Raw genomic sequence first — 15218 nt, 5'->3', positions numbered from 1 at the left:
CCCTAGCCCTTGGAATGGTAAGTATCAGATTCTTCTTAGAATACAAAATTTTCAAGAACTCTACAGCCACTGCATGATTTGCATGATTTGGTCCTAGGCTCACACCCTCCTATTACTCTGTGGGCTGCAAATTCCTCAGGACCAAACCACAATTCCTAGATTCACCTTCTCTTTTCCCAAGTTAATGCTAATGATGTATCCTATCAAAAGTTATCAAAGATAACTTTACTATGCTTGCCCAACATGTGCAAGGAAAGCCCCAAGTTCAAAGCCCAACACCACCAAAACAATAAACAAAGTAACTGTCAAACAAACAACAAAACAACAAACAAGCAAAATTGTCCTTGAACACTTTGACAAAGGTTAGGTGCCCGGCTCTATCACTAATTACAAACCAAAATTTTTCATTGGAAACACTTTTCAGGCAAGTAATTATCTATTTGATTATTAGCTGGGGCCTTGTCTCTTTTATTGAGCTCTTAATTTCCCATGAGGGCAAGCATATCTATACCATATATATAGTATATAGTATCTGACAAATAAACAGCATGGACCCAACTAGTAAGCACAAAGAACAATAAAATGAGTAAGAAACCAAAGTCCTATAAGGACAGACAGAAGAAGAGCAAGACTGAAGTAATTTTCTATTAGTAAAATTTAAATGTCTGAACAGACCATAAAGGATAAGGGATGAGTTTTCTATTTGTTTGTTCTCACTTGGGGGATGGAACCTAGATCCTCCAACATGCTAGGCAAGAGTTCTGTTGCTGAGCTACATCTACATCTCCTGAATCAGTTTTTTTAAAACAGTGACCTATTTAAAGGTCTCTGGGGACCTCAATATTTAATATTCACAATGAAAGGGCTAAGATTTAGCTTGGTGTTGAAGTGCATGCTTAGCATGCATGAGGCCTTGAGTTCAATCCCCACATACTCCCAAAATTTTTCAAACTATAAAATCAAATCCAGAACTCTCACTTTGGAGAAACTTTCCTGCAGATAACACATGTATACATGAAATACACACAGTACTACAGTACAAACAACAGCGTTTGTTTTCATACATACATAGCCTTTGTTTTTTATTTGTTTTGGTTTTTTTGAGATAAGATCTTGCTAAGTAGCCCAGGCTGGTCTCAAATTTGCAATTCTCCTGCCTCTGCCTCTCAAGTGCTGGGATTACAGCCAGATCTCACAATACCAGGCTCATATATATCTTTTACAAGATTTGGTGTAAAAACAACTTAAGACATTCATCAGAGGAGAATAGTTATTTAAAGACCAGCATATTCAAAAAGCTGCAAACTATGCAGCTGTAAAAATGAAAAAGCTTAAAATGAGCTAATACGGAAAACATCTTCAAGAATTGAGAAAACCTACTTCTTTGTTGGGGGAGGCGGTTCTTGGGTTTGAACTCAGGGTCTCAGGCTTGCCAGTCAGTCACTCTACCACTTAAGCCACTCCGCCAGCCTTTTTTTTGTATGTGTATTGGGTATTTGAGATAGTGTCTCAAAAACTATTCCTTCAGGCTGGCCTGATCTCTGTCCCCTGAGTAGCTAGGATTACAGGAATTGAGTAGCATAATATGCTACTTTTGCTAAAATGAAAAAGGAGCCAGGCATAGTGTCATAAACTTGCAATCTGAGCACTCAAAAAGTGGAGGCAAGAGGATCAGAGGCCAGCCTGGGCTACATAAGAGACTTCATGTCTTAAAAAAAATATATAGGGCTGGGATGTAGCTCGGTGGTACAGCGCTTCCCTAGCATGAGCGAGGCGGCCCTGGGTTTAATCCCAGCACCAAAAAAAAGAAAAAAAAAAAAAAAGACACAATAAATAAATAAAAAATAATGTGGGGGAGGCTAAAGATACATTGTCTGGATTTACATTAAGAAACCATGGAACAGAAGAAATTTCTTTTAAAAGAAAACGGGCAAAGATACATTAATAAAAAATTGATTACCCATTGAAAGGAAGGGCAGGTCACAGCAAAGGAGGGAGTATTTTTTGAATGTTGTTAATATAACAGTTATTCAACACTTATATATTTATTGAGGGATGGAGGCATGGCTCAAGTGGTAGAGTACCTAATTCATAAGCATGAGCCCTGAGTTCAAACCCCAGGAGTGCCAAAAAATAAGTAAAATAAAAAATACATATATTGAAATCACAATAAAATTACAAATTATGTTAACAGAAAAAAGTGCTCAAGATCAATTTTCAGCCAGGTCATGGTGACTGACAACTATCAAACCAGCTACTAGGAAAGCAGACATAAGAAAAAAAACAGGAATCCAGGCCAGCCTTGGTAAAATATTAGCCAGACACCACTTCAATCACTAAGCCAGGCATGGTGGCTTAAGCCTGTAAACTCAGCTATGGAGGAAGTTGTAGGTAGGAAGCTATTCTTGGAAAAAACACAACCACCTTCTTGAAAAATAACTAATGCAAAAAAATGGCTGGGGGATGTGGCTCAAGCGGTACAGTCCAGCCTAGCAATCAAAACACCCTGAGTTCAACCCCCCAGTACTACCCAAAAAAAAAAAAAGATGAATTTTCAGCCTACATCTTACACCAATTTAAAGATAACATAATTAACACATTAACATACAACAAATAAACTACAATAATTAAAAGAAATACTCCAAGTAAAAAATTTTAAATTTAAAATAACATAAGCATTATTTATAGGTGCTATGACTTTTAAATTATCAAACATGACAAAAACCTGACAACTGAAGTAGAAACATAAATTCATTCAAATTGATTCCGGACAATGTAAACTTAAATATCTAACACTTTCCTAATGTCTAGATAGAAAAACTGAGAATTTCTGTTTTTATTTTTTTTGAGACAGAATCTAGCCTGCCTTTCTTCAAAGTAACAATCTACTTGCCTCAGTCTCCCAAGAGCTGGGATTATAAACAAGTTTCACCAGGCCCACTTAGAGAAGCTCATGCCTATAATCCTAGCTACTCAGAAGGCGAAGGTCAGGAGGATCAATGTTTGAAGCCATCCCTGGTTAAATACTCCTCCAGATTCTATCTTGAAAATATCCAACACAACACAGGGTTAGTGGAATGGCTCAAGTGGTAGAGAGCCTGCCTAGCAAGTGTGAGACCTGAGTTCAAATCGCCAATTCACACCCAACCCCAAACCTAGCCAACCACCAGGCTCAGTACTGCAATCCTAGCTACTCGGGAGGCAGAAAAATTTAGGAGAATCACAGTTGAGGCCAGCCTGGGCAAAAGCAAGAACCTTGGCTTAAGTGGTAGAGCTCCTGCTTTGCAAGCATAAAGCCCTGAGTTCAAATGTCAATTCCCCTCCCTACCCCACCCCCAAAAAAAGGCAAGACCCCATCTCAACACAAAAAGGAGCTGGCTGAGTGGTTCAAGTGGTAGAAGGCCTGCCTAGCAAGTGTGAGGCACTGAGATCAAACCCCAGTACCAGAAAATAAAATCTGAAAAGATAAAATATGTTAACAATTAATTTATAAATTGTTCAATGTATAAGATGGATTATTGCTAAAGGTAACAAAAACTGTGATGCACTAGAAGTAACTGCAAGTTTTTAATTTCATACTATATTATATCATATGTAATCAACTGCAAGTTATTACCTTTCATTTTTGAGTGGGTATTAACCAATGGATCAGAACAAATCCTGCAAGGCCACCATGGGCGCCTCTTGAATTTTGCCCAAATGAGATCTCCAACTTCGTACTTCAGTGGTGTAGACTTTTTCTTGGGTTGACACTTTAGACAGACAAAAACATAGGGGATCAATAAGAATCAAAGACCTTTTGAAACAGTATTTTATCATCTTCCTGTTAGCCTTCTGAAAGGCAATGCCAAAAATATTTAAAATGAAAACACCCAGCCAGACATCAATCAAAAAATAAGAACAAAACTACTTAGCATTACTTGTTCATTACAGTCTTTTATATAGTAATTCTCAATATATATATGTATATATATATATATATATATACATATATATATATTCATTTTACATAACTAATCTATCTACCACCTTAAAAAATAATTTAAGGGCTAGCAGAGTATTTCAAGTAGTAGAGAGCCAGCCTAGCAAGCATGAAGACTGGAGTTCGAACCCTAGTCCTGTCCAAAAAAAAAAAAAAAAATTTTAGATATCTTCAATGAAAGAAACACTGGAATACTAAAATCATACTAAGTGCCCGCCATTATTTCCTCCTTAAATGGTATCCTAATAAATCTTTGTTTTCTCCTTAAAGAAAAAAATCATACTAAGAAAACAGTATCTCTGCTCCAGTCCTCAGATCACAACAAAGGGGAGGTAAGAAAGTTTACAAAAAACAATTGGGGTGTGGGGGTAGTTGAGACAGAATCTCCATATATAGTCATGCTAGCCATAAACTTGCAATCCCCCTGCCTCAGTCTTGCTAACGCTGAGATTACAAATATAAGTCACCATGCCCAGATCTAAACTAATTTTTAACAATGTTAATAGATTAGGATATATAGGTGACACTCCACATCATTCTAAAACAAACATATATCTATTATTTAATTAACAGTAATGGAACTAATGAAAAATTTCTAAAAGCTACATTCAGACTAGACTCTCATTATGTCAATGCAACAGATTTTGGTTTTTGCCCAGGACATGCAAGAGAAGATATTCACAACACTGCACCACACAACTGCAAGAGACACCATTCAAATATAATTCACTATGAATGAAGTTCTTTGGAATTAGCCAATGCAGACACCCTGACTGCATCTTTTCTGCAAAAATAATATGCCTAACTAATCTATGCTATAACTGCATAGATTATATGCAGTTATATATCCATCCCAGCTCTACACTCATGTCCATGCCTTAACCACCCAACAAAATGAACAAATCTGCCTTAAAAGGTAGGCAGTTTTGCATTTAATAGATCTGCACTTTCCATCTGGTATACTACAAAGGAGTATGCTTAGATATTTCTGGGTGGCCAGAAATATTTAGGATACTTTGGACTGAGGGCAACCTCCTCCATTCACTCCAAGGATACAATGTCCTAAAAGAGTTTGGTGAGCAGGCGCATGGGACTGATCCCTGGGAAGCTGAGATTGGGAGGATTTGAGGCCAGAGAGGGCAAATAGTTCAACAGACCCCCATCTCCGAAACAAACATAGCAAAATAGACTGGCAGTGTGACTCAAGAGGCAGACCACCTGCTTAGCATCTACTTAACAAGTTCAAATCCCTAAGTTCAAATACCTGCAATCCTAGCTACTCAGGAGGCAGAGATCAGGAGGATTTTGGTTCAAAGCCAGCCTGGGCAAATAGTTCCAAGAGACCCTATCTCGAAAAACCATTCACAAAAATAGGGCTGGTGGAGTGGTTCAAGGTGAAGACGATGAGTTCAAGCCCCAGTACAGCAAAAAACAAACAACCAAAAAAAAACCCTTGGTCCATTTTTGGCTAACATCAGTAGACAAAGGGTGTGACTGCAGACTCTGAAACCTAAAAACCAAGACTGAATAGGAAAACACATCTTTTATGTGCCTATATTGAAAACTACTATCTGAGTAAGTTCCTAAAAATTTCTGATATTCTTTGATTCACTCCTATTCAACATAGTACTGGAATTCCTAGCCAGAGCAATTAGGCAAGAAGAAGGAATAAAAGGAATACAAATAGGTAAAGAAACTGTCAAAATATCCCTATTTGCAGACGACATGATCCTATACCTTAAAGACCCAAAAAACTCTACTCAGAAGCTTCTAGACATCATCAATAGCTATAGCAAGGTAGCAGGATATAAAATCAACATAGAAAAATCATTAGCATTTCTATACACTAACAATGAGCAAACTGAAAAAGAATGTATGAAAACAATTCCATTTACAATAGCCTCAAAAAAAATCAAATACCTAGGTGTAAACCTAACAAAAGATGTGAAAGACCTCTACAAGGAAAACTATACACTTCTGAAGAAAGAGATTGAGGAAGACTATAGAAAGTGGAGAGATCTCCCATGCTCATGGATTGGTAGAATCAACATAGTAAAAATGTCGATACTCCCCAAAGTAATCTACATGTTTAATGCAATTCCCATCAAAATTCCAATGACATTCATTAAAGAGATTGAAAAATCTACTGTGAAATTTATATGGAAACACAAGAGGCCACGAATAGCCAAGGCAATACTCAGTCAAAAGAACAATGCAGGAGGTATCACAATACCTGACTTCAAACTATATTACAAAGCAATAACAATAAAAACAGCATGGTACTGGCACAAAAACAGACATGAAGACCAGTGGAACAGAATAGAGGATCCAGATATGAAGCCACACAACTATGAGCAACTTATCTTTGACAAAGGAGCTAAAAATATACGATGGAGAAATAGCAGCCTCTTCAACAAAAACTGCTGGGAAAACTGGTTAGCAGTCTGCAAAAAACTGAAACTAGATCCATGTATATCACCCTATACCAAGATTAACTCAAAATGGATCAAGGATCTTAATATCAGACCCCAAACTCTTAAGTTGATACAAGAAAGAGTACGAAATACTCTGGAGTTAGTAGGTATAGGTAAGAACTTTCTCAATGAAACCCCAGCAGCACAGCAACTAAGAGATAGCATAGATAAGTGGGACCTCATAAAACTAAAAAGCTTCTGTTCATCAAAAGAAATGGTCTCTAAACTGAAGAGAACACCCACAGAGTGGGAGAAAATATTTGCCAATTATACATCAGACAAAGGACTGATAACCAGAATATACAGGGAACTTAAAAAACTAAATTCTCCCAAAACTAATGAACCAATAAAGAAATGGGCATGTGAACTAAACAGAACTTTCTCAAAAGAAGAAATTCAAATGGCCAGAAAACACATGAAAAAATGCTCACCATCTCTAGCAATAAAGGAAATGCAAATTAAAACCACGCTAAGATTCCACCTCACCCCTGTTAGAATAGCCATCATCAGCAACACCACCAACAACAGGTGTTGGCGAGGATGCGGGGAAAAAGGAACCCTCTTACACTGTTGGTGGGAATGTAGACTAGTACAGCCACTCTGGAAAAAAATTTGGAGGCTACTTAAAAAGCTGGACATCGATCTACCATTTGATCCAGCAATACCACTCTTGGGGATATACCCAAAAGACTGTTACTCCAGAGGCACCTGCACATCCATGTTTATTGCGGCACTATTCACAATAGCCAAGTTATGGAAACAGCCAAGATGCCCCACCACTGACGAATAGATTAAGAAAATGTGGTATCTATACACAATGGAATTTTATGCAGCCATGAAGAAGAACGAAATGTTATCATTCACTGGTAAATGGATGGAATTGGAGAACATCATTCTGAGTGAGGTTAGCCTGGCTCAAAAGACCAAAAATCGTATGTTCTCCCTCATATGTGGACATTAGATCAAGGGCAAACACAACAAGGGGATTGGACTATGAGCACATGATAAACGCGAGAGCACACAAGGGAGGGGTGAGGATAGGTAAGACACCTAAAAAACTAGCTAGCATTTGTTGCCCTTAATGCAGAGAAACTAAAGCAGATACCTTAAAGCAACTGAGGCCAATAGGAAAAGGGGACCAGGAACTAGAGAAAAGGTTAGATCAAAAAGAATTAACCTAGAAGGTAACACACACGCACAGGAAATCAATGTGAGTCAACTCCCTGTATAGCTATCCTTATCTCAACCAGCAAAAACCCTTGTTCCTTCCTATTATTGCTGATACTCTCTCTACAACAAAATTAGAGATAAGGGCAAAATAGTTTCTGCTGGGTATTGAGGTGGGGGGAGAAGGAGGGGGCGGAGTGGGTGGTAAGGGAGGGGGTGGGGGCAGGGGGGAGAAATGAACCAAGCCTTGTATGCACATATGAATAATAAAAGAAAAATAAAAATAAATAAATAAATAAATAATTTCTCAGTCTTTGTTAAATATGGGACTTCCTTATTTATTCCAGCATATTCACTTGATTCGTTATGTGTAAAGCACAATGTTCCTCCTCATACTCTTTAAGTTGTATTATTACACGTATTTATTATATACCTAATGGTACCATAAGAATCTATTAAGTAGCAGAGCCAAGATTCAAATTTAGACATTGCCAACTCCAGAGCACAAATTCCTTTTTTTTCCCTCCTCAAAGCAGAGGTGACCCTAGCCTGCCTGAAAAGCCACAGTCACTATCCCCAGAACAGGACAATTTCTAGACTCAGGTCCACCCTCTGTGGAGACCCACGATTATCCTTCTCGTGGCTTAGGCTTAGGGGCTCCAAATGAGGCCCTGCAATGACCCCTACTCATGTGCTCTATGTTCACGGCCCTGGGCTCTTTACCATCAGGTTCAGTCTCACTGGTTCCAAGTGCTCCTACTGGGACACAGAGTCCAAATTCTTCACCACTACTTTATCATCCAATAAAAATAAAATCTCATAGTTATTGTAATTACTGCATGCTTCATGACAAATTTACCCACAATCTAGGGCATGGTACTGGTACTGTCTGTCTTCTTCTCAAATGAATACTATAAAAGGATTACATTATAGTGTCAGATATACAGCCATAAAATACATGTATTCAATAGAGAAGAAAAAACATGAGTGCTATCAGGTCAAGGTAGTAGCCAGAATCACACAAACAGACAAACTAGCAATTCCATCTTCTGATTCCATGAGAAATTGTATCACATTAAATAAACTGAAAATAAGCTTGATTTTACTAAGCCATAAAATTGAGAAATTAAGGGTGGAGACATGGCTCAAGTGGTCTCATGCCTGCCTAACAAGCCTGAGTTCAAACCCCAGTGCCGACCTCACGTAGAAAAAGCTAACAATTAATTCTCCTCTTAGTATTCTAATACAAAGGATAAATCAAAGATAAAGAATAATAGAAAAAGATATTTAAAGAAGTTATTTATGGGGCTCAAGGCGTGACCCAAGTGGTAGAGTGCCTATCTAGAAAGCATGAGACCAAGTTCAAACCCAAGTACCACCAAAAGAAAAATACAGCAACAAACACCTAGCACAAAGACACCAGACAAAAGGAACTCTACAAGATGTATTAAGCAGAGATGAAGTCATATGATTTTCGTAACGGACTAGAGGTATGGTTCCAGTGCCAGAGCAGCTGGAGGAGACAGGAGGGGTGGGAGAGTGAAGGAAAGGAACTGAACACAAAAAGATCAAGGTTTGAAGCCAGTCCAGGCAAATGGCTCGGTATCTGCTTTGCAAGCATGAAGCCCAGCCCCACCAAAAAAAAAAAGGTAAGTCACAATTGGAAAGGGTAGAATTTAAATCCACAGATTAATTCTAAACACCATGCATTATAAATAAGTATGGCCAGAATTTATTTTTAAAGTATTTAAATTCAAACTAAACACCAGAATTGAAATCTTTTTCTTTTTCAAACAATTACATTATCATTTAATACTGCACTCTCCTGTAAAAGCTTGTCACTGCTATCACTGAACATCCTATTTCTGTGACCACAATCAGGCAGAAACTATGGTTAAAAGGAGTTGCAGATGAAATCTTAGAAGTATTTTCACTATTAAAATTTCTTACTATTAAAATTTCTTTGTTGTTTTGTTGTTTGCTGACAACAAAACAGTTGTTCAGTGCTGCTGACTGAACCCTGGGCCTCAAGCATTCTACAGCACTCTTAAAACTGAGCTACACCCCAGCACTACCTTTTTGTTGTTGTTGTTAAGTTACCCAAGGCTGGCCTTAAACTCTCCATCCTCCTGACTCAGCTTGTCAGTGCTAGGATGACAGACACTAATGAAATTTCTATCAAGTGGTCCAAAACAGACTTAAGGTTGTGCTTCTAAGATAAAACAAGTTCAAGTGATCCAAGTACTGTGTATCAATAGTAGACACACCTAAGTTGGTTCCCATATTAATTAGTCAACTGTATTATTACCACATAATAATAGTACTCAGATAATTTCCTTCTGAGAATAACCAAAAATTACAGGTAAATATTTAAAAACAGTCACACATAGTCCATCAGTCATTTTTTTTGTTGTTGTTGGTTTTTTTGGCAGTATTAGGGCTTGAACTCAGGGCCTCGCATTTGCTAGGCAGGCGCTCTACTGCTTCAGCCACTCCACCAGCAACACAAGTCTCTTTTAAAATGACTTTCTAAGTATACACAGTGATGTATGGCTTGAGATGAAGTCTATGGAGAGTGGGGATAAGTACAAGTGCCTCACACAATTACCACACAATTTACTGCAACTTCAGGGACTCAGTTATTATTTAAATTATCAAGAAATCCCATAAAATTAAATTCTCGTAAGACAACAGTAAAAACAAAAACACATCTCTTCAGACCAATCAATGTACCATGTATTCAAAAGTTGCAAATTTCCACATTTGAAATTACCGATTTAAGAATAAGTGAGCCAGTGGCTCACTCCTGTAATTCTGGCTACTCAGGAGGCAGATTCAGGAGGCATGGTTCAATGCCAGCCAGGGAAAATAGTCTGTAAAACTCTATCTCAAACTACCCACCACAAAAAAAGGGCTGTCAGAGTGGCTTAAGTGGTAAAGTGCCTGCCTAGCAAGCTGGAAGTTCAAACCCCAGTACCACCAAAAATAAATAAATAAATTCTGGGATAGGGCTGTGGCTCAAGTGGTAGATCACCTGCCTGGCAATAAGTGCAAGGCTCTGCATTCAAACTCCAATACCACAACCCCCTACCTGCACAAAGAGTAAATTCAAGAACTGAGGATGTAGCTAAGTGATAAAGGACACCAGGCCCAAATATATGCCCACACACACCTAAGATATATACAAGACATAGCAAAATGGCAGACATCAATCCTACCTCATCACTAATTTAAAAAATGTACATGACTTAAACCAGATATGGTGGTACACAGATCTAATCCCAGCACTTGGGAGGCTAAGGCAGGAGAACGGCAGTTTGGGCTACACAGGTAGACCCTGTATACCACCACAGCTGAGGGCATGACTCATGACTAGCCAGCTTAAGGCCCTGAGTTCAAAAAAGTATATGAATTACACATTACAAGTTTAAAGGATAATTATAGCAGAATATATAAAAAACATGATCTGACCACAGTAAGCCCTCCTTATTAGTTGATTTATTGTATGAGGTTTTGACCAAGCATGGACAAAAATTAAAGAAAAAAAACTTTTAAAAACAAAACATTTAGGCAGAGTTTTGCCTATCAAGGATGAGGCCTTGAGTTCAATCCACATTACTGCCAAAATAATTTCTTAAAAATATTGGTGGGCTGGCAGAGTGAATCAAGTAGTAGAGTGCTTGCCTAGCAAACATGAGGTCCTGAGTTCAAACCCTGATACCAGAAAAAGAATTGTTAAGAAAGTGTGACACAAGCAGTAGAGTGCTTGCTTTGCAACTGCAAAACCCTGAGTTCAAACCAAAAAAATACCAAAAAAAGAATAAAAAATTTTAATTCTTGCGTCCACATTGTGCACCTCAGTTGACGTGGAGAGTTCTCAGTCAGTCCCATGTTATGGTCCATTATTCAAATCATTGTTGTTCTGCTGAGTGTTTCCCTGCCCTTAATTTTGTGAAAATATGGCTATTAAAAAGCAAATGGTACCCCAAAATGCAAGGTGGGAGCATGCCTACCTAGGAACCCTGAGTTCAAACCCCATAAATGGGGGGAAAAAAAGTTAATGTTTAGTTGGGCATCAGTGCCTCACACTTTATTAATATTCATATGTGCGTGCCTCACACTTGTAATCCTAAGCACTCAGGAAGCAGAGATCAGGAGGATCAGGATATTTTTGGAGATGAGGTCTCCCAATCTCAACCCCTAAAGGAGCCAGGATTATAGTATAAACCACCAGCGCCTGGCTACAGTACTTTTGAATTTAATACTCTCCTGGGATTTCATCCTAAGAACAATCCAAAAGGAAAAAACAAAAAGATTAAAGGCAATAAATACTTGCATTTTTTTCAGACTTTTTCATATCTTCATTTTTTACTCTAACAACAAAACTAAAGACAACGAATTGAAAGTACAAATGTTTAGCAAAGCTAAAAACAATTTGTTGGGTCTGGCAGAGTGGCTCAGTTGGTAGAGCGCCTGCCTAGAAGCCTAAGGCCATGAGTTCAAACCCCAGTTCCACCAAAAAGCCTGTAAAGAAGAAAAAAAAAAAACTGTGTGTACTGGAATTTGGTGGAGGTACTGGAATTTGATCTCAGTGGTTAAATATAAAACCTTTACAGAGCCGAGTGCCAGTGGCTCAGATCTGTAATCCTAGCTACTTGGGAGGCAGAGATCAGGAAGATCTCGGTTGGAGGCCAGCCAGTGCAAACAGTTCACCAGCGCAAATAGTTCAAGAGACCTGTCTTGAAAATATCCAGTACGAAAAAGGGAAAGTGGAGTGGCTCAAGCGCCTCCCTAGCAAATGTGGGGCCCTGAGTTCAAACCCCTGTACCACCAAAAAAACTAGTATTTGCTGGGCACCTGTGACTCATGCCTATAATCCTAGCTATATAGGAGGCAGAGATCAGGAGAATAGTGGTTCAAAGTCAAGCCCAAGTGAGAAGCCCTGAGTTCAAACCCCAGTACTTTCAAAAAAAAAAAAAAAAGCCTTTAAAGAACTGGCACAGCTACTTATAAGGTGGAATTGACAGGATCTTGGTTCAAAGCCAGGCTGAGCAAAAAAATTTCAGAAGACGCTATTTCAACCAATGGCTGATCATCTCACCTAAGTGGAGAAGCATAAACAGGAGGATCATGCTCCAGGGGCCCAGGAATAAAGGAAGATTCTATCTCAAAAATAACCAAAGCAAAAAAGAGCATCTTAAATTTAGCACAATCCCAATGTTATTGCCATATCATAAAACTCTGATTCCACATTATTAACTGATGAAGCAAGTGTGTTGTGTATCACTTATCCAAGCAATATTCAACTCCCTCATTTTTCCACCATACCTAATTTCCCACATCTCTTTTCCACATGATAAAATCTAATCAGAGTGAAATTTACCATACATATCCCCTACACTATATACTCCACTCCTCTTGCCTCAAGGTGCCCTATGTCTTTATTATGCCATGTATAACATTCACCATCCTTCCTTCTAGCTTCATGTTAAACAAACCCCTTCTCAACCTCACCACAAGCAAGCAACTTGCCCTTCTGATTTGCTCTCTTGCATCAGAGATACATCTATTGCCCCTACTACTAAGGACTTGGCTTAGATTATTTTTATTAATGAACCTCCTTCAACATGCAGTGAGACAGCGTAATAAAAATGATTAAACACAATATACTTCAAGATCACCTCCTGTTCTTTTAGGTCAGCTTAAACCTAGTGACCAAGATTTACATTATGTAATAACTCATTAAAAATATAACAAGATTTGAGAAAAGCAGAGTATCAAGACGACAAACTATGCTGTGCATTTGAAAATCACTAATCCTTTAAAGTTCTGATCTCTTTTTATCATTTGTTTATAATTAAATGAGAAACTCTACACACTTTCTAATCTCCACCTGATACTAGAAATGCATTGGTTTAATTCCTATTCCACACATAACCACCCATGAGACTTTAGAAAGTTATATCATCTTTCTGAGATCATGTCTTCTTTGTTTTGTTCTCACAAAACATCTTGTTATATAGCCTAGGTTGGCCTCAAACAAGATCCTCCTGCCTCAGTCTCCCAAGTGCTCAGATTATAGATGTGTTTCACACCTGGCTGAGTTTGTCTTCACCTATAAAAGTGGGATAATATTGTGTCCCATTTTGTAGAAATTAGTGTTGAGTCAACAAATGGCAAATCTGCTTTAGGATTATTCATAACCTAGACTAGGGCATCCATAATGGTAGCTATTTTTAATGGTAATTACAATTTTTCTACAAGAATTGATCCCTTCCCAATCGCAACTCAAAACTGCAAAGGAAACTTTCAGGTCTAGAAAATACTACTAAGCACCCAGCTTATATTACACAACTTTTTTTTTTTTTTTTTTTTGGAAGTACTGGGGTTTGAACTCAGGGCCTCAAGCTTGCAAGGGAGCCACTCTACCACTTAAGGCCTTTTGTGTTGAGTATTTTCCAGGTAGGGTCTCGTGAGAAAATTGCCCAGACTGGCTTCCAACTGTGATCCTCCTGATTTCTGCCTCCTGAGTAATTTCAGATGTACCGGCGCATGAGCCACCTGCACTGACCATGTGACCCTAGAATAATATAAAGGTAGCTCAAGCCTTCAAGCCTACAATCTACCAACTTGGGAAGCTGACATCTGAAGGATTACAGTTGAGGCCAATCCAGGCAAGTAGTTTACGAAATCACGTTTCTAAAAGAGCAAGAGTAAAATGGGCTAGAGGTGTGGCCCAAGAAGTAGAGCACAACTTTCGAACGTGAAGCTGAGTTTAAACCCTAATCCCAGTAGGGGAAAAAAAAAAAGTGAGTGCTTTTGAAATTCACCTGCAGTTCAAATAACCAATGTTTAATCGTCAAAGATAAAATGTTAAGCCGCACCTGCCTGTAATCCTAGCTACTCAGGAAGCAGAGATGAGGAAGATGAGGTTCAAAGCCAGCCCAGGCATAATATTTCAAGAGACCCCATCTCGAAAAAACACTTCACAAAAAAGGGTTGGTAGAGTAGCTCAAGGGGTAGAGCTCCTGCCTAGTAAGGGTGAGGCCCTAAGTTCAAACTCCAATACCACAAAAAAAGAAATTGAAAAAAGAAAAGGGAACTGGGCATCAGTGGCCCACGCCTATAGTTCTAGCTACTCAGGAGGCAGAGATCAGGAGAATCGTGGTTCCAAGTCAGCCCTGGGCAAACAGTTCAAGAGACCCTATCTCAAATGTATCCAACACAAAAAAGGGCTAGTGAAGTGGCTCAAGTGGTTGAGCGCCTGCCTAGCAATGGTGAGGCCCTGAGTTCACAACCCAGTACCACTCAAAAAAAAAGAGAGAGAGATAATGTAAATGTCACATACAATGTCAAATCAAAGAACTAAAATGGCAAGGAGTCCGTTCACAAAGCCCCCTTCTCAATCTCTCTCAAGCATGAGTTATTTTTCAGAGTGGAAATCTAGTATGATTCTGCAAGATCAATATTCACAGTAGGTTTCAAACACAGAGTACAGAATTCCTGCTACCTCTGAAAGATAAAAAGAAGCCAGGTGTGGTGGTACATGCCTGTAATCCCAGAACATGGGAGACTGGAGTATCTCCAGTTCAAGA

The 15218-nt window shown here is 38.6% G+C and overlaps 1 protein-coding gene across 15 annotated transcripts in view; it reads right to left on the bottom strand.

The window, feature by feature from the left end:
* Positions 1-15218, bottom strand: part of Nsd1 (nuclear receptor binding SET domain protein 1) — a 112332-nt gene that overhangs the window by 82786 nt on the left and 14328 nt on the right. For all 15 annotated transcript variants that reach the window (XM_074058729.1, XM_074058735.1, XM_074058733.1 and 12 more), the window contains one exon: positions 3617-3752. In XM_074058729.1, the coding sequence (XP_073914830.1) occupies positions 3617-3752 (136 nt within the window). The remainder of the gene's footprint in view (positions 1-3616; positions 3753-15218) is intronic.

This window comes from Castor canadensis, chromosome 16, assembly GCF_047511655.1.
Source record: "Castor canadensis chromosome 16, mCasCan1.hap1v2, whole genome shotgun sequence".
NCBI lineage: Eukaryota > Metazoa > Chordata > Mammalia > Rodentia > Castoridae > Castor > Castor canadensis.
The sequence above is the reverse complement of the archived record's forward strand: the minus strand, read 5'-3'. Positions and strand labels throughout refer to the sequence as shown.